Raw genomic sequence first — 20,404 nt, 5'->3', positions numbered from 1 at the left:
CTATCCGTCAGGCTGACCCGTTCCATCACGGCCTCCTGGAAGGCACTGTAATCCGCTGCAGCCGGGACTTGTCGCGCTGCCAGCAATGCTTTGCCCCGTGAGGAGGGGAGTGAGCCGCAGAGCCGGTAACGGTATCGAAATCAAAACTTAACTAGGATAAATGGCCAGGCTTATTTATCACAGTTGCCTTGAAGCCTTGTATTTTTGAAACTTTAAAGTGGAATAACAGATAACAAAATATAAACGGTCCCATCCAGGCTGTGATTTCTTATTGTTTCATTGGTAGCTATATTCCTTTCAGGTGCAGAGCAATATTGCAAAGCCATGTAATCACTTGGTATTCCCGCACTAGTGATTTTCAAATGTGATTAATCATAACTTCATATTGCGTGTTTCTCATTTCAGCCCAGTAGTTTCAGCTGTCTGGGGATTAATAGGTGTCTCGATGTCTGAGTACACCTACCATTAAGGTTCTGTATCCTGCTGTATTTTCTGGGACCTGTGGCATCCTCTTAGCATATTGTGGTACTCTTTCATCTTTACTTATTTCAGTTGTTTGATGCCACATGTGGCAGGGCAAAAAAAATTGACATATTAGAGGGTTAGGGGGTTATATTAATTCCAGATAAATCATAAAGAGAAGTGTTTTATTAGGTTTGCTGCACTTAATGTTTTCTTTGTTAAAAATTCTTATTGTAAATTAATGTGCTTTTATTGTACAGTACAATTCCTTTCCCTGTATTTCATGCTTTTGTGTAAAATTTGTCGAATTTAAATGCTGTGCAACTGTTCTCGGCATTATAAGCTTTAGTTTTGGTTCCTTTTTTTTGCATCCATAGTGTCTATTTGTTTAAATTTTTTTTTGCAAAGAAACTTATAGCTTTGAGCTCTTACTGTATATATTACTATTGTGTACTATTAAATGTTTGTATGACATGCATTTGGTTTTTTTAAACTTTCAGAGGAATCAGCAAGTCGCTTTTGATAGAACGATGGAAGGGGAGGGTTGCCTTATAAACAACAGCAGTTATCTTTTATACAGCATAAAATGTAAAAAAAAAAAAAAAAAAAAAAAAAAAAAACTATATTGCCTCCTGAACATGAGATATGAAATCTGTATGTTGACAAGCAGAATACTGTGGTTGCTATCACTTAATAGTAAAACAGTGACAGGAAAGCAAGATACTACACCTTACATTTTAAACTTACGTACACGTTGGCTATCTATTCTGCGGTTATGATAAATACTAATTCTGTTTTCTACAGCAAGTGTTTATTTTGCACACATTCATTCATTTTGCAGTCTGAACACACTATTTTCAGAGTAATGGCACTTCTTTTATGCTAGGTATCATCCATGCTTTATTCATTCAATCAGTCTGTAGTGCCGGGAGATTATGATGGTGATGGTGAAGTTAATATGTAGGTCATACAACCCTTCGTCATAACTACATTTCTCGAAAGAACGCCATTGTTGCGCTTCAACGTATTCGAGAAGGCCGGGCGCTTCTTCGTTTTCATTTGATGAAGTCGTCGGTTGCCATGGTATAACCCCACCCCCGTGGTCACGTGACGACAGTCCTGCCGCTTGTTTCTGCGTTTGACGTCACCGAGGAGGGGGACATTCGCGAGTGAGCAAGCAGCGAGCTACGCGAACAACAGCAGTAGAGGCAGCGGCACCGAGGTTCTTTTCCGCACTGCGAGCGAACGTTGATTTGTTCCGTTTCCAGAGAGCCCCAATGCCTGGTCCCACCCAAGCACTGTCCCCAAATGGAGAGAATAACAACGACATCATCCAGGACAATGGAACCAACATCATTCCATATAGAAAAAACACAGTGAGAGGAGAGCGCGCCTACAGGTAACTCGGCGTAAATGCTGCATTCGGCGTGGTCGCGCCAGCTGGATGGGGTGCGAGCGCGGACGTCGGTGGCTGCAGAGATTAGAACGCAGAAAGAAATGCGCATATTTAGCTAGCGAGGCACCACTCTGATAGACGTTGCAATCTGTGTGGGGGTTGGTTTAAATTAGCTGCCAAGTCTGGGTCAGTCAGTGGTGGCGAGTAGATTTGCCAGTAGATAGTAACGCACCAGTCCTTTTTTTTGTTCGTTAATTCCGTGATTACGCAATGGGCGTGTGTTGCTCTTCCTTGGGACGAACGCACATTAGTTCCTGCGCGGGGAGGTTCGCTCATCGGAGAACGCAGCAATTCATTGGAACTCACTAGGCCGCAAATCATCATGTTAGCTTAAAAAAATAACTTGCCGCTCGCTATGCTACTAAGACAAGATCGTCGTCGCGGCTGCACGATGTGTTTGCCAAGAGGATATGCCGTATGCTGTAATGGACCGGCTAGAAAAGATGCAGGTTTTAGTGCTACGTCAACAGCCGGGCTGTGTTATTCCCGGCGCGCGCTAGAGCCCGAACTGTACCCTCGAAACACAAATGTAAATTCTCCCTTTCCCCTGCCACGCAGAACATCCACACACGGAAGCAAAGAGATTGGATCCCCACTTCGCCCCCAAATATTTAACAATATTTACGAATTGCGCATATATTAATTTAATGTGCAGATGGGCACATCAAAAAATACGTGAACGCGAGGCGATCGCTGAAGCGACCGTTTCAAGACTAGGGGGAAAAGGCTGCTAAAATACCGGCCATTGTCGGGTCCGGAAAGAGCGGATTTGTTCACTGGAATGTCCTACGAGAGGGAATGCGATTAGTCGAAGTGATTTGTAGGGACGGTCCAGCAGAAATCCAGCACGGCCATATTCAAGTTGTTAAACTTTAAAGCACACAACAACGGCTCGCGCGTTTGTTTCGACACCTTGTAGAGCCATGGCATAACGACAATCATTGTCACAATGATGATAATTCCTTAGAGCCGGCGTTTTGCTGCAATTTGTACAACGGTCAACGAGACACTGGATTCAGATCTGCTTTAGTGACTTCTAACGAGATGCTTCTTCGGCATTTCAAATATAAATCATATGGTGAAATGTGGTATAGTGAAGGTCGCGCGCAGTCCACACTACTCTCTGTTGCTGCGCTGCTCTTGGATTTTGATCATCATCATCATCAACACCAGATCATGTATCGTATTTTATGGCCCGTGCTGTGGAGGTGCAGGAATCACGATCGTGTGCCGATGTTTCTCTTCCAAACCTGGTCGGATCTCAAAAAGTGCGTTTGCTCCAATTGTCCAGATCGGCTTTGTTAAACGTGTTGGCAACATTCGGGAGTGTTCAGTACAAATAACCTTTTCCTGTTGGACAATCCAAATTGAACTGCAGGGGATTATAATCTTGTGAACCAGGACCTGGAGGTCTCCCAAAGCGGAAGATTTGACCAGCAGGTGGCATAGCTGTTAATGCTGTCACTCTGCAGTTGAAGGACTTGGGCTTGAATCCCCACTCCCAGTGTAGCACTTGAGCAAGGCAATTGCCCAAATTGCTACAGTAAAGATTACCTTGCTGTATAGGTAGCTAAAACATATGTAACTTGGCATACAAATCTGATACTGTAAATTGCTTAGGATTAATGTGTCACCTGAATAAATCTATTTAAAATTGTGCTCATAATCTAGTTATTTTGGTGGTGGAAGAAGAACCACTTTGAAATTTTTAGCAGTTCAGCAAAAGTGTATTATATAACTATATTGTACACTAGATGCAGGTTTAAATGTTTGGAATATAACTACTGGGCCGGGATGAGGCCATGTAGGTGCCTCCTGTTAGCACCGTAAATTGGCCAAGTGGCTCGTTTAAGTGTTCTGTGCAAATTCATATGTGTTCTTTTCTTATCCCTGGTATAGGAGTAGAAGGAAATGCTCCCTACAGAGGGATTCAGAACAAGTCTCTCCAGTAACCAAATGACCACCTTTACATTTGTATTCTAGAATCTTTCATCCAAAGACTGTCATTGTAGTTAAAAAAAAAAAAAAAAAAGTCATTGATGTGCCCTCTTGCTATTGGTGCAGCTTCACTTAGAGGACAGACCTGGACATCCATAGACATCAGAATTCAAATTGTGGGCATCAGAAGCTGTGGGTGACAGAACCAGATGGAAATGTGTCCTGCTGTTTCTTCATTGCATCTCCCAGGCTGCTGCTCATCACAATGCGTCCTCCTTTAAGATCTTTGCAGGGCAAAATGAAGTTTTCCATAATCTACTGCTGAATCCTTCTTGGAAACATGAAATTAATTTTCCAGCTTCTCTGAGACTTTTGTTCAGAACATTGACAGATTATTCAGAATGACTTTGGGCTTTTATAGAAATGTGTCAATATGTCCTGCACACATCAATGACTTTCCCACATGTTGAGTTCACTGAGAAGTGCATGTAAAGGCTGGTTGTGAACCCAGGTGGTGTGACGTTACGAATGTAGGGAGTTGTTGTATGACAGGTCACATGCAGCAGTTCAGCCCTTATTGCACATGTCTCTGGCTGTGTTTGGACCTTCATGGACATCGGACCTTTGGCTCACTGCTGTGTCTGTCGCTTACTCTTCCAAAGCTGGAAGAAATCTGTGATCAAAGTCAAGAGGAAAAACAAAGTAAATTGAGCAAATAAGATTAGTATTTACATTCTGCTTGCTCTGCATAGTAAAATCCAGCACACATCCCATCACCAGTTCAGTAAATATTGATATGAGCTGCACTGGAAACCTTTTATTAATAAAAGCAGTTGAACGTAAGAGTGAGACTTGATTACATTGATTCAACTGAGTGGGACTCAGTGAAACTTGTGTAATGCTCACTCTTGACACGTCAGTCCTCTGTTCTGCTGTCTTTACTGTCATTACTGCAGTAAGGTTTTGCTGGAGAAATTTACCTGCATGTTTTTATTTGCTTATTTATTTTACTCCGCTTGTGGTGTTATTGAACCAACATGGTTAAATCCTACAGATTTATGGAAGTAATATTCTGAAGACATGGTAAAAAGATGGAATGTCTCGATACCAGGTGCCTTGTGTCCACTGGGGTCTCACATACATTAGTTTTTGAAGAACATTTGGCTATTGTATGGTTTTAATCCTGCATAAAACTTTATCTTGGAATTAGTGTTAGGGTGGTTATGCAGTGACTTAACTCACATTTTCATCACTGTGACTAGAAGATGCTGACTACAGTGGCAGTTGGGGACATTTTTCTGGACCAGGTTCTGGAGGGTGATTCTGATGAAGGTCTTGTGAATATCAAAATCCGTAGGCTTCCACAGTTGGTGTCAACTGACTGGGAGTTTTGTACTTCTGGATTAAACCACGTCGTGAGGGACATTGGTTCCAACGAATGTCCCACACGACGCGGTTTAATCCAGAAGTACAAAACTTCCAGTCAAGGTTTTGTGAACTTCAGTTCAGACTTTGGTGTCAGTTTTGTTGGGTCCCATGAGCAAGTGGTGGTCTTGGGATGAAAGAAAGGTATGCTCTTACAGCATAAGGTGGCTGGTGAAGACAGACAAAATGAAAGAAAGCCTTATTGCTTTATTTAGTTAATCTGTCGGTTTACAGCTAGGGTGTTACAGAAGCACAGCAGTAAGTGTTAATTTAGAATAACTGTAGTTAGAACATTGTCCACCCCTCAGTACAGTTTATAATATAGGGTGTTGCTAAAGGCAATAATATGGTCTTGGCTTAATTTTTTCTTAATAAAGAACCACAATCCATGAATATCAAATGTTCTTTAAAAATCTTACACAAGGTGAGGGGTATTTTTTACTAGAGAATGGAATGTTCACACCCACTCATTTTGTTATGGTTTTGTTCCACATTCATTAGTGCTTACTTAAATTGAATAGATTTAAATTCCAAAATAGCTGAAACTCATATGTCTGCTGTTTTATTTGACTTCACATGATGGAAGCTGAGCTCCTCCCTGCACAGTTAAAGACATGCTATGGTGCTGCCTTGGGGATTTCCACTGAGCTTCCTGTCTGGGCTTCAGGAAGTCCACATGGCAGGCCTTCCCAGCATGCTCTTCCTCACATGGCCCATGTGGGCATTGTGCTTGGGCTAGACCTTCAAGTCATCAGTCTACAGGTGATGACAAAATTCCAGTTATAAATGAACAAACTTGACAATGGACTCTTTTGGAAGCAGTCAAGCATATATTGTGCAAAGATGGATCTTTTGTATGGTGTCATGCATTATCATTCAACAACACAGAAGGTTCAAAAATGGCTCTGTTGGCAGTATGGGAAGGAGAGTGTTAAATTTTAAAGAGATTTTGGGCTACATGGAACAAGTAACCATGCACTGTGTAGAATTATAACATTTTTTCTTGCGTGTTTAATTGTCTAGGCTCAACCATTGGGAATAGCAGAAATACATGACTGAATTGGAAGGCTCTTTGTCATGGTCACTATGGTGCAATAATCTGTCTGGTGACTGAAGGCATATGAAAATGCAAAACAGAAAGGAATTTGTATAGCCCTGTCTAAACTCCAAAGAGGGGCATCTCAGATATGTGACGCTTTGATAAAGGCATCCGTTAGGTGTGTGTGTTGGCACTGTCCCAGCTGGGCCACTGTGGGGGGTCATTGAGGACACTGTTGTTCTAATGTTTGCACTTATTTTTCAGAGGGACATGTATCATCAGTGTATGGCGCATTACAGAAAATTTACATGTCACATCTGTGACCTTAAAGCTTTTAGTACATCTCAGGTCAAGGTTATAGAGAAGTGAGATGTTGTTTTTCCATTAAAACATTTTAAATGTTTAGTGTGATGTTCTTTGGAATGTCATCTTCATGTTAAAATTTTTCTTGGAACTCTGTCATTTCTAGTGGCTTCATTTATAATTAAAGAAGCTGAACGCAAGTTAATGAGCATTTTCTCTCCCAGGAAAAATCTTTGGCGGGGGAAAAAGTTGGCATACTGCATATTGATGTTTTCTACAGAAAATAAAAATGGCAGAATGAGTTTCTGTGCTTTGTGTACGTAGCAGTTCATACAGTTTTCACTAAACCACTTTGAAGTATTGATGGTTTGTCATTGATCAAATTATTTACAGTATGTCATTACTTTAGATTGAGGCTATAATATTGTAAAATTTGAAAAATGTCTAACAAATAAGCTTCTTAGTGAAACCCTTAAAGCCAGTGTGTATGTTTTTTTTCTCACTGGAGTGGCACAGTGCTGAGCAGTGTTCCAGAAAATAGTGAACCCTCAAACTACAAAATTAATTCCAGAATCACCATCATGTGGTGATAATATTGCACTGTGAGACTACTAATAAATTTAAATACTGTTAGTTCATTACCAAGCCCAAAAATGTTTTAATCATACAGAGAAACAATTTCCAGTCTCTAAGATCATGTTTTGCAGTCGTATTAACATGAAACAATAATGTAAAATTAACAATAAAAAAAAGCACTACTGTTTCTCGGCACCTGAGCAGTTCAGGTAAAGGTGAGTTTGCATGTTCTCCCCGTGTTGCCTCCCGAAGACATACATTTGGCTCTGTTGCAGTGGCAGCCTGAGTGAATTTCTCTCCTGGGGATTAGTAAAGTATTATTTTCATATACAAATCAAAAATAAATATATTTCCCTTAGCCTAGAAGAGCTGCTTGCTGATATTTCTGGTGGCACAGTGAATAAAGTAACATATAAAATGGAATTTTAATAAATTTCACTGAGGGCACAATTAAAGCACCAGTGGGAAGAACAATGAGCGCATGACACCAATCTACTAGGCAGCTGGTCATTTGCTAAGTACCCACATTCTTGTTGCTGATTGGTTATTGAACGAATCACAGTAACCAATAATACACAGCTGATTGGTTAGTTGCTGATTGGACATAGTATTTGCATTGTGAAATTATTGTATAGTGAAGCTCATTTTATAATGGAATGGCCATCAGATATGAGGGCTTACTGTACAGCACAAAGATCAGTAAAAGTATAAACGACTTAAATGGCTATTAAGTAAGCCAACTGGCAACTGAAGAAAGGAAAACCTAACAAAGAGAAGAGAAGAGAAAAATGAGCCTCTGGGGGTCCAAATACCAGTGGCTGCTCACCTCATCTGGGCATTCTCCTGTGCTGGCAGAGGACCTCTTGTGTGAACCATTTAGTATATATCCACTATGTGTCTTGCCAGAGCTCAAAAAATGAAAACTTTCAGAATTCATGTCCAGGTCCATGGATGCTGATCCATTGGGTGGCAGTTGGCAGTCATGGACTCTTCGCTGCAGATCACAGATGGTGCAATAAGCATTGATGGCATAGCCTTACCAAGGGGCAGCAGCACTGGGGCCTTGGTGTTCAGGGTGCCAGGGCGCCTCAGGGAGAGAAAGCGAGAGAGAAGGAACAAGGACTATTCATTACTGCATCAGTTAGGGCCACATCGTGAAATAGCCGTAGTAATTTCTCCCTTCTCTTTTAATGGAAGGTTGAGGGAATGACCAGTGAAGTCTTTATCATTATCTCCATTCATACTTCACATTGAAAGTACATGGTACAGTTGTTTACCAGTTTTTCACGTAACTGATGAAATGTTTCTGTGCTATTTTGGAAGTACATAATGAGCCTGAAATAAGCTTTTTTGCAGACAAGTTGTGATTTAACATGATCTGAGCCCCTGCATTAGGGCATACAGTTAATAAATGAGGTTACACTTAATCAGTTTGAGGTTTATTCAGAAGTGAAATATGGACTGTAGGTTGGTTATTACATGGAAGCACAAAAATTCAGTAATGTTTGTCAATTTATGAAAAGTTTTATTCCCACCTCCTGCTGTAGTGCCTTTAAGCATGGTAGTTTGCCTCAATGCATACAGTAAGAACACCTTACTGTATAATTGGGTAAAGAATTGTAAGTCGCATGGTATGCAGTAACTAACTCTGTAGAGAGGAGGCTAGGAGAAAGGTGTCATCTAAAGCCATAAATAGTAATAATAACTGTATCATGGGGATCAGAAGTGGGGGTATCTACCTCACTGAGGGGCCCAGTGGTGGAAATGCAGCAATGGCTGAGAACAAAGAACACACTTGTGTATTTGCTCTCTAGTTATCTGCTTTGGTTGTGGTGTTACAAATGACGGACATCAGTGTCCTGGTCTTTTCTTTTGGAGGTAGTCAAATGCTGACATTTTCTCTCAGATGACACAGATGGACGGTTACCTTCTTCAGCTCTTTTGCTGTCGGGAGAAACATGGATGGTTATCGCTCAAGTGGTTGTGTTGTGGTATATGACTAGTAAAGACATGCAGTCAAGTTAAAGAACTGATTTATGTACTCCTGCTTCTCTGGATAGTTGGGTAACTGAACCATGTTGGATGTGGTTACACCCCCCCTCCCCACACACACACACACACACACACACACACACAGACAGACAGACACAAACACTCTACAGTAAGGCTCAATTCCGAGAAGGGAAGCCATATTTACTATATAAATATTACCATGATGCACTATTTACAGTACCACAGTAGATAGTGCTGGTGCCTCAAGGCTTCAAATTCAGGTTCAGATGTGTTTCCTTAGAGTTTGCAGGTTCTCATGTTTTCATTGGGTCTCCTCCCACAGCCCAGTGACTTGTTTTGGGGTAAATTAATGACTAAATTGCCCTTAGTGTGTGTGAGTGAATGAGTGTGTGATATTTCCTTAAGTGAAACCTTGGCTCATGCCTTGTGCTTCTGGGATAGGATTTGGACCACCACAGCCCTGCTACTAATCTGATATATAGGTGACTATAACTATAATACAACATACAAATTTCCCAGTAGGAGAAAATGTTTATCTGTTGCGTTTCATACATTTTGTTAGGCAGAATTAAATTTACCTTTATGCTTAATGCCCTTGATCAGCATCTTCTTGGTTTGCTAGGCCCTTTTCATATTGACCCTATTTATGGATTTACTGGGATTGTATGTTTACTCATGGTTGCTCTGTTTGCAGCTGGGGGATGGCAGTCAACGTGTATTCTACCTCAATAACCCAGGAGACTATGAGCAGACATGATATCACTGCATGGGTCAATGATATCTTGTGTCTAAACTACACTAAAGTGGAGCAGCTGTCATCAGGTAAGGCCAGTTCTTCATGGTATCATACTGCGCTAGCAGTTTAGCTCTGTGGTAATAACAATCATAGCATCTCCCAAAGCTTCCAAGTTCCTGGAGAGGCCATCAGGCTGCAAAGGGTTTATGAGGTTTTTCTGTATAAGGACTCCTCTGTTGTTTGGTCAGCTTAGGGCTGTAACTATGAAATATTGTAATAATTGAGTCCTGTACCGATTATCCTTACCATTAATCATTTTATTAAACAGCAATAGAAAGGAAAAAAATGGTGGAAGGTCTCAAAATGACAGTTACAAAAACTTGCTTTTTTTAATGTGACAAAAATTCAACAGTAAGTGGCATATTTAAATTAAGCAAAAATGTAAAGTGCAAAGTAATCCTGTTCACTTGAGGACCATATTAATTACATTTTGTGTCCAATAAATAACCAGAAATATATTTTGAATTTCTTTCCAAGGTACAAGCAAAAATTAAGGCATGAATAAACTGAAATAAATTCACATTCCTTTGCTAAGTTCTACTTAGTGTAGAAAGTAGTGAAAGTTACCTATTAGAACTAAAAGTTATAATTTATTAACATTTTTGGAATAATGTAAAGCTTACAGGAGCCTTACAGTTTGAATGAAGGATTTAAATTAATTGAGTTACTCGACAAACCGTTTCAGCCCTAGTTAGATTTATTAATCCGGCTTTGGAAATTGCATGAACAGTGTGAATGAAATATCTGTCGTTCCTTCATCAACAAAGGTGTTGCCAGGGTATGTGTAACACTCTTGTTTATTGGTAAAACACACAGAGGTTGCTTTTTTTGAAATGTTATGATGAGATTAAGATTTTCTTTAGTGATTACTATGTTTAATTAACAGCAATTTTTAATATCTCTTGATAAAATGGTGTGTACTGTGTGCATGTCTGCATAAGTTTCAAATTTACACCCAAATGATGAAAAAATGCATTTTTTCAGTGGTTATGTTACAGGTATCCTGTGTTTTACATCAGTTCTATGTGTAACTGTCAGTCAGGCCCCCCTGAAGTCAGAATAAACAATAAAAATGGAGCTGAAACGTAGTTCCGTACTTCTCATGTATTTATTAAATTTATCGTTTTAATTTCTCATTCCTCGATTTGAATAATAATTTGGATTCAGATACCTGACAAGAATTTGAGAAAGTGGGTGGTTCCATGGTGTTTCTGTTGTCTTTATCCAAGAGTTTCCTCTGTCTACTTTGCCAAGTAGGGATTTGTACTGATGTTGTACACAAGGTTATGTACTGTACTGTAGGGTATATGCAGGTCTGGTTGGTCTGCTGTTACATGTTGCTGTGAAGCCATAGGATACTGTAATGTAATGTAGAGCTCCCTTGTAATGCCATTGGTGGAGTTTTTACTGTACTTCTCCCCTAAGGAAAGTAATCAGTATTCATTATTAATGCTACCATTGTTATTGCACAATATTGTAGACCAGTCTGAAACATTGTTCTCTATTCTGAAGGCATTAAGTGTTCGATGTGTAGTTCCATTCATCACCGTTGAGTATTTTTACATATCTTCGAAGACCATGCAACTGTTTTGCTGCAGAGACTACAGTATGATAAAGGACATTCCCAGAATACATAAGTTAAGCTCAAGACCTGGGGAGGGAATCCAAAAATATGTTTAAGCTTCAACTACACTTTTTTTCATGACTGCAGAAATGTGAACATGAACATTTATTTTTATTATTGCTGCATTGTTTCATATCAGAGTTGCACATGCATATGGCCAGTTAATGAATTAAATAAATAAATAAATCTGAAGATTGAAAATCAGGATCTACTGGGGAAATATGGGGGACTTGTAATACGGTAGTGTATGGGGCACTGAACCACATGGAGAGGCCTCATAGTGCACGTCCTGTGCAACCAAGCAAGAAGTTGCCTACTGCATGAATGACTTGATAGGTCTTCATGACCCAGCGGCAGTGTACCTTTAGTGCCGTACAGCTGAGTTCACATAGGAACTTTCCCCTTCCCCCTGCTTGAAGGGGGACCTTTAATACAGAATAAGCACATTCATATCATAGATGTAGGGGTCACGGACTCAATTCACAGAGACTCTGACAGTCAGTTAGGAAATAAATCTTGTTTTACCTTATTTTTATATCACTCCTAATACTTTGAGTAAAAAACTTTTTTTTTAATTGTAGCAGCAGAACTGGCTCACAGCAACACGTTATGAGCACGTACACACATGACACAAGGACAGGAATTGCACTGTCCAAAGAGGAGTCTAGCATTCATATAAATTATAATGCAGATTGTCTTCCCATTTTTTATTAATACACCATCATAAGCGGCAAAGGAAAAGTGTGCACTGGTCTTTATTACCTTTGTTAAATATCTGAAACAGCAGAATTGGATGTAACATTTTGTACAGCATGCAGCCACTAGTGCTCTTGATAAACAAAATAAAATCCATAAATAAGGGCAACTATCACCACAAAGAGACACTTAACAAAGGCACTATCGTTGGCCTGCTGGAGCTTTGAAGGCTGGCATCCCCTTGTCCTGTTGGTGGAGGAGGGAAGGAAATCTTCTCTTCCAAGATAACTTCTTTATCTTAAGTCAAGAAATACAGTAAATGGGCATGAACAAATCTTCTTGAAAGACATGTCAAGCAGTTAGTATAGTAATATGGAGCACTTCCGTTGTGGACTACATTGTATTGCAATATTGTATGGCAAGTATTGCTGTAAGATAGATAGATAGATACAACTTTGTCATTGCATAGTACAGGTACACAGCAACGAAATGCAGTTTAGCATCTACCAGAAATGCAAATAGCAGAATTGTGCAAATGAACAAGTGCAGTTAAATATAAGAAATATATGTACAAGTAAAAAATAGGATATGCCAGAGAGTATGTACAGAAGCTGTTGAGCAGGTAGCAGTAAGAATATTATAAATATCTGAAGAGTATGTACAACAGTAGCAAGGATAATGCACTGTGTATGTACAGATAGTATACATATTATATATCTATTATACCTATATATACATTTATACATATTATACACACATATATACATATCTATACATATACACAAAGATGACTAGGACATGCTATGAATTATCAATTATTTACAATTATAATTATATAGAGATAACACCGGAAGTACAGGGTGGAGCAGGCAGTTAAAAACAGTAAAGCATCAGTGAGACATCACTGACTTAATGGTGAAGTGTAGAGTTCGGTAGGGTGATGATTGTAGGGAAGAAACTGGCCCTGTAAGATGAACAATTGAGAAGGTGTGCAGAAATCAAGCAAATTAACTGAATGTTTAAACTGGGTCCACTCTTTAAAAAGTCTAGTAGAGCCCCAAGCGACGTGTCCCATTGAGTTCTTCAAGGATGAATGTGCGCAAGCATGGCCTCACTAGATAATTCAGGGTTTCAAGGGTAAGGGAGTGACCTGTGTTTGTCTCTGCCAGGTGCTGCCTACTGCCAGTTCATGGACATGCTCTTCCCTGGCTGTATAAGCCTGAAGAAGGTGAAGTTTCAGGCTAAGCTGGAGCATGAATACATTCACAACTTCAAGCTACTGCAGGCCTCCTTCAAGAGGATGAATGTGGACAAAGTGAGGGAATGAAAGTATTCTTGTTCTGTGATTCTTATCCATGTCGTTCCAGCAGTTCTTACATTTTGTAGAAGTTATTTATGCACTGTTGTACAAATTAAACTGAACCTTAAGACTTCTGGTTTGTCTTGTTCATAGATTATTCCTGTGGAGAAGCTGGTGAAAGGCCGGTTTCAGGATAACCTTGACTTCATCCAGTGGTTTAAGAAGTTCTTTGATGCCAACTATGATGGCAAGGAATACGATCCTGTGCAGGCCCGGCAGGGACAGGATGCCATTCCTCCTCCTGACCCTGGGGAACAGATCTTCAATCTTCCTAAGAAGTCCCACCATGCAGCCAGTTCCCCCACGGCAGGTGAGTCCCACCACGCGGCCAGCTCCTCTACTGCAGGTGAGTCCTACCAAGCAGCCAGCTAACCCATATGGCATTAAACAACATGACAAACATTTCACCATCCTGTGTAATGAGGTTTCTAAACTAAACACCTTCCATGTGCAATAGTAGTGTCTCCATTCATTGCCCTTTCTGCATGAACTGGTATGGACTCATCCACATCACCTCTTGTTTCCCATGGCAATAGCTCATAATTGTCATTTCCATATGTGCTGTGTGTTCTGCTGAGATGTACGTCGCTTTGGACAAAAGCGTCTGCTAAGCGAATAACTGTAGATGTGTGACATACATACTGTGTTGCAAACATATAATCCTCTATGTTCCGTGGCGCTGTCGCACATCGCCATGCCTGTTTGCAGGTGCAACCCGGGCTGCTGCAGCCCCTAAACCCTCTACACCAACATCTAGACCCTCCTCTGCTAAAAAGATCCCCCCAACATCAGGTCCAGCGAAGGGTGAGAAGGAACTGGAGGCCCAGGTGGCCCAGCTCAACGAGCAGGTAAAATCCTAAGGAATATGACTAGCCCCCAAAGGCAGCCCCGTATTTGATTGTTTCTATTGCAGATGAATTCTGAATTACGTTTGAATGAGCTGTTTTAGGGTTAGCTGATGGCTCACCTAAAACCAGATTTGTCTTATTTGTGCTGTACTAGCAGTTTGCCCTTGTACAGTAAATGAAACATGTCTTAATTTCAGATAAGTAGTTGTATCAGTTGTGTGCATCAGTATTGTATTTTTCTTAGGACATGCAGTTAACTAAGGGACTGAATGTTTCAGAAATGTTTTAAACACCAGCGTAATTTTTGAAGTTCCGTTAAAGGAAAGCATCAAGTAAGTGAAACAGCTTCTGGGGTAAATGCAAGTCTGAAGATGAACAAAAGTTCAGTTTCATAGGACTGAAGAAGCATATTGAGGCCTTCACTGTTGTGTTTGGTTCCATGTGGTTTGAATGTTGAAATCAGTTCATATACCAGCTTACTCATGCATATGAATTAATGCTTTAGGTCCTCTCAGCAGTACAGCAGCATCCATGCACCTAGTAGCTAACTAGTCTGTTCAAGTGTTAGTGACCATAAGGTGGTTAAGGTACTGAAACACAACACTCAGGTAAAAATAATGTTAATGTTTTGTCCACTAAAGTTTTAAAAAAAAAAAAAAAAAAAAAAAAAAAGTATTATTTTGATTCAGTAACCACTGTCAATGTTAGCAGCTTCAGTCAGTGTGTGTGTGTGTGTGTGTGTAAATCTGCTGCACTCGGTACATGTTCAAAGCATTAATCTGCTGTGTCTATGAAATATTGTCAGACTAATCAAATAAATACAGCACAAATTAAGGACTATAATCCCTAATTAACCATAACAATGTCATTAAACTGCCTTTGTTCAGATTTTGTATATTAAGATACTTAAATGTAGTCATTCACATATACAGGGGTATGTTTATTGTATATGTAATTTTTAATTTTGACTGAAGTAATTCATGTTGAGGACCTTACTCTGGGGTACTACAGCTGGAGTATGATCCCTAATTGCTGCGCTACTCAGCTCTGTAGTGAACATGGTGACGTCTCGGAAACAATTGATTTACTGTGTGGCATTGTTGAAGGATACTGTACAGCAGGGGCTCTTCACCTGTGTGCTGTGCCTCCCCAGGGGGTGCGAAGGGGATACAGGGGATGTTTGAGGTGCCTCCCAAAAAATTTCCGGCAGTTGCTCTGTCACTGAAATTCTAAAGTTTAGAATTCTTCATAATTTCATTAATTGAAATCCCTAACATGAATTGGTGAATAATTAAATATGTTTAGGTGCCTAAATTATTTGCTTATTAGTGCACAGTCAGGGGGGGTGCGGTGGCGCAGTGGGTTGGACCGCAGTCCTGCTCTCCGGTGGGTCTGGGGTTCAAGTCCCACTTGGGGTGCCTTGCGGCGGACTGGCGTCCCGTCCTGGGTGTGTCCCCTTCCCCCTCTGGCCTTACGCCCTGTGTTGCCGGGTAGGCTCCGGTTCCCCGTGACCCCGTAAGGGACAAGCGGTTCTGAAAGTGTGTGTGTGTGTGTGTGTGTGTGTGTGTGTGTGTGTGCACAGTCACACACATCTGGCACCTTGACTACACCTGCTGAATGTCAGGTGCATACACAGCACTCTTTTGTGCTTTGCCTCTATGCACTAGTACAACTGCTTGTGTGTGTGTGTGTGTGTGTGTGTAATATAATACATCATATACAGAACATATTGTGTACACTCTTGGCACAACAGTGTGTAGTGCAGGATCTGTAAGTGACTTTGGATCCAGTGGTTGCAGGTTCAAATCCCACCTCCAGCTGTAGTACCCCTGAGCAAGGTACTTACCCTGAATTGCTGCAGTAAAACTTACCCAGTTGTATAAATGGGTAAATAATTGTAAATACCTTAACATGGTAAGTCATTTTGAAGGGAGGGGGGATGTTCATTTACAGACACTTACACACACACAGTGGGCACAGTGTTCACTGCACAAGTTGCCCATCCCGGTGGAAACACTGTAGTAGGATTCAGTAATCACAGTTCAAATGCTCCTTGTTAGCCCACAGATGGGCCACCAGGTGGCGTAGTGGCTAGAGCTGCAACCCTTCACTGGATTTCTTAAATTCCCAGAAAATGGAGAAAATACAAAGGTAAACATACAGAGATCTCTTGATGTTTCTCACCACTCTCCAAATTATTACCTTTTCTTCAAACTATTTCAGAAGGCCAACCCTGCCACCAGATGTCTCTGGATCAGTTTAAAAGCCTTGGCAACCTTTACATTCCAAGAAAGGAAAAATACATCTATGTGTGTTACTAAACATATGTGATATTGGGAGCTGCAGCATAACTGAATTGTCATGTCAAATGAAGGCTGGATTCGCTGGCAACGATGCTTCCAAGTGGTTGGGATTTTGTTTCATTTACAGTAATACTGTTGGAAGCATATTGATGGCATAATGCACAAAAATTGTCTTCCTGCTTTACCGTTACTTTCCACCATATGAACCAATGTACATCACATGAGTAGCTGCATAAAGGTTTATCCGAATATCAACAATTACAAATTTTTTCTAAAAACATGTACATTATAAAAGTAGCTGCATGAAGGTTTGGCCTTTGTTAAATAGTTATGATCCCAGTTATAGTGCTTGAACATTCAACAGTTCTGAGTGAGAAGGGGAGGTCGTTCCACCACATCAGAGGTAGAAACGAGCATCTTTGTGCTTTTGCTTTTGGATCTTTTGTGCATTGGACCACCAAGCAGGCAGAGGTGGAGGAGTGTAGCAGTCTGGTTGGGATGTAGCGGTTGATCACGTCTTGTAAATAGCGGAGGTAGGCAAAATGAGTGAGTGCAGAATTTAGTGCAGAGAAAGAGTTCAAGGACTTTTTTTGTATATGTGTTGCATATAGTAGCTGCCAAAAGTATTCACATCTCTTCAACATTATCAACTTTGGCCAAACACTTGTACCTTTCCTTCAGGTTCATGGCCTCACCGATGACTCGTAAAACAACTTTTTTTCTGGAAAATGTGGTTGATACATAATGGTTCACAGTTATAAACCAACAGTGTTCAGTTAAGAGACAGTTGCACCCTTGTTGAGGAGTTGTTTTTCCATCTGTAAAGTTGAGTTCAGGGGTTTGAATACTTATGAAGCTTATTATTTCAGTTTTTCATTTTCTTTAAAATGGGATGGCAAAGTGGTGCACCGAATTGTGCTGCTGGGCCATAGCACCTGGGTGGTGTGAAAGAATGTGGGTTCAATCCCTGCTCAGTCTGTGTGGAGCATTCATGTTCTCCCTGTGTCTGTATGAGTTTCCTTCGGGTGCTCCAGTTTTCTCCCACAGTCCAAAGACATGCTGTTCAGATTGACTGGTGATGCTATATTGTCCGTGGTGTGTGAATGGGTGAGGGAACTTGTGCATGGTGTACACTGCAATGGACTGGAGTTCACAAGCATATGAGTTCACAATACAAATACTTATTGGAAAATATGTGGAAGAATTATTTGTAATGCAGATGTTTACTTTCCAAGGGTGTGAATACTTTTGCAAGGCACTGTGTGTAGTGACAAACACTGCAACTGAAGTAAGATATGCAAATGATGCTGCTTGTATCTAGAGCAGCACTGAGTGTTTTTCTATGGAAAGTAATCTGTTCAATCGATTGACCTGACTTGCTGTGTGTTTGACAGGTGAACACGCTGAAGCTTGCACTGGAAGGTGTGGAGAAGGAAAGGGACTTTTACTTCGGAAAGTTGCGGGAGATTGAGCTGCTGTGCCAAGAGCAGGGCCAAGAGAGCGCCCAGTTTGTGGAGCGGCTAATGGAGGTCCTCTACTCCACAGAGGAGCAGGTCAGTGTCCCTGTTGTCCCCTTGGTCATCAGTCAAGAAAGGGTGTCCTGATTCCTCACCACTCATTGCTCAGAGGACTACTTCACATCTGGATGTCTAAATGGTCTTGTTTCACTCTGAATAATATTTCTTTGCTATGGAACATCAACATAAGTTATCTAACAGATTTTATTTTAATGTTTCAATTTTATAGTACTTGCTATGGGACAGGACTGAGGCTGGACCCTCTTTCTTATGCTCCATAATAACCTTTGTCATCCTTGTAGGAAGCAGCAGGAGAATCAGGGGAGGACTTAGCGCGACCAGCCCAGGAGGAAGAGGAGGCCCAGCAGGAGGAGTACTGATCCTGCAATTCTACATTCTGCTCTTTGTTTTGTGAGGACTGTTATAAGCTTTGATTTCTTCTTTATTTTATGTTTACTTTGACTCTCTGAGGATTGTGCACATACTCTCACGCAGCCCCTTCCTGTACCGAGTCATTGCTGTCCAGCATTTTTGTGCTTTTGTGACTGTTCAAGTATGGCGTCCACCTCTCATCGCTCCATCCAGAGGACAGTCCCACTGTACCCTTCTCTGGCGCACTTCTCCCTGCTGCACAGCACCACGTCTCCATTAGTCGCCCATGTAAACAGTACCAGCTTCTTTCCTTTCAGTCACTGTGTACGACCAAAATTGACATGGTCTTATATTTATATGTATTTCTGCATATCGGTCCTGTTTGTTACAAATGAATGCAATAAGCAGAGCCCTGAAAGGCATCTCTGAATGGTTTTGTCCACCTTACTAGCAGACATTTTGCATAGTTTAGAGTAGGGTTTAAGATACTCAGTACTCAGTGTTTTGCTTTAATTTTTTCATACAGCATATAGGATGCAGAATGCCATGTGTTTGTTTGGGTGTGATTTTCATGTGAATAATGAAGACTCTACCATTGTCCGAGTCAATAATATAATTTAGAAAAATGCTGTCGTGGTTATTACAAAATCAGAGAGACTAAACTATCAGTAAGGCTGATAAATGAGAGATTCTTATAATTTTTTTTAGATGTCTCTGAAAAGTTGTCACCAGTCATGTCACTGGTTAATGTGATATAGTATGGTATACCAGTATGTTGTATTACTTTGAATTATGCATTTACTCTTACTAAATTCCCTTGCTCACCTTAATGCTTTGGTCATGTGTATAAAATGGAAAGGAATGTAAACAAATGTACTGTTTATAGTTATACATAGCAAAAAGAAAAATGTATTGGGGATTGCTTAGATGCGACACATTTTATTCTGATGTATCACACTCATTAAGCCTTTTTCACAATGTTGCATGTTAGCATTGGTCTTTTGTCTTTGTGAATAACAAACTGCTTTATCTTTTTACATACTGTATTTAAGAAAAATGTTAAGTGAGGTGTGTTTTGTACGTTTAACCTGCCATTTCAAATATAAAGAGATTTGGATGGATTTGCTACAATAAAACTACACCTTTGTTTCAAAAATAAATGGAGTCACTCCAAATACTCCATGTGTGGTGGATGATTGGATTGTGCTTTTGGGGTCATAACTTTTGTATGATACACTGATACTGTGTGTAAATATATTGAAAACAAACATTTTACTAGCCTGATTGCTTAGATCATGTTAAAGTTTCAACAGTGACTATTTTTTTTACATATCAGTTTGGTAATAATTGGCCTTAGATTAACATAAAATGCTGTTTATGCCAACAGACTTTTTTGTGGACATCAACAATTTTACAGATAAAAGCACTGAATGACTGAAATTGCATTTCTGAGAATGTGTTCAAAATAAAACATTGTTTTGTTTTATTTACATGTTTTGAGGACAGTACTGGCCTAAAGCAATCAGAATTGCAGGAATACTCTGCTAGTTAAACCCTATGACCCAAATGTCCGAGTGAATTACATTCATTCTAAATAACACATGTTGAGATTAAAAGTGCCCTTGATCTCATTTAGTATAAAAAATAAAAATCACTGTCATCCAAACAAAAATGAT

At 40.3% G+C, this 20,404-nt stretch overlaps 1 protein-coding gene across 3 annotated transcripts in view; it reads left to right on the top strand.

The window, feature by feature from the left end:
- The window catches only part of mapre2 (microtubule-associated protein, RP/EB family, member 2), a 29,822-nt gene extending 9,887 nt beyond the window's left edge, over positions 1–19,935 (top strand). Inside the window, exons 1-7 of one of the 3 annotated variants that reach the window (XM_018751009.1) lie at positions 1,589–1,861; positions 9,907–10,034; positions 13,498–13,643; positions 13,782–14,034; positions 14,397–14,536; positions 18,234–18,392; positions 18,659–19,932. In XM_018751009.1, the coding sequence (XP_018606525.1) occupies positions 1,740–1,861; positions 9,907–10,034; positions 13,498–13,643; positions 13,782–14,034; positions 14,397–14,536; positions 18,234–18,392; positions 18,659–18,736 (1,026 nt within the window). In that variant the 5' untranslated portion in view covers positions 1,589–1,739 and the 3' untranslated portion in view covers positions 18,737–19,932. Of the gene's footprint in view, positions 1–1,588; positions 1,862–9,906; positions 10,035–13,497; positions 13,644–13,781; positions 14,035–14,396; positions 14,537–18,233; positions 18,393–18,658 lie in introns of those variants that run through there. The other 2 variants (XM_018751010.1, XM_018751011.1) reach the window with 2 other exon arrangements.
- The last annotated feature ends 469 nt before the right edge of the window (positions 19,936–20,404 follow it).

Source organism: Scleropages formosus, chromosome 16, assembly GCF_900964775.1.
Source record: "Scleropages formosus chromosome 16, fSclFor1.1, whole genome shotgun sequence".
Taxonomy (NCBI): Eukaryota; Metazoa; Chordata; class Actinopteri; order Osteoglossiformes; family Osteoglossidae; genus Scleropages; species Scleropages formosus.
This window is presented reverse-complemented; position numbering and strand designations above follow the sequence as displayed.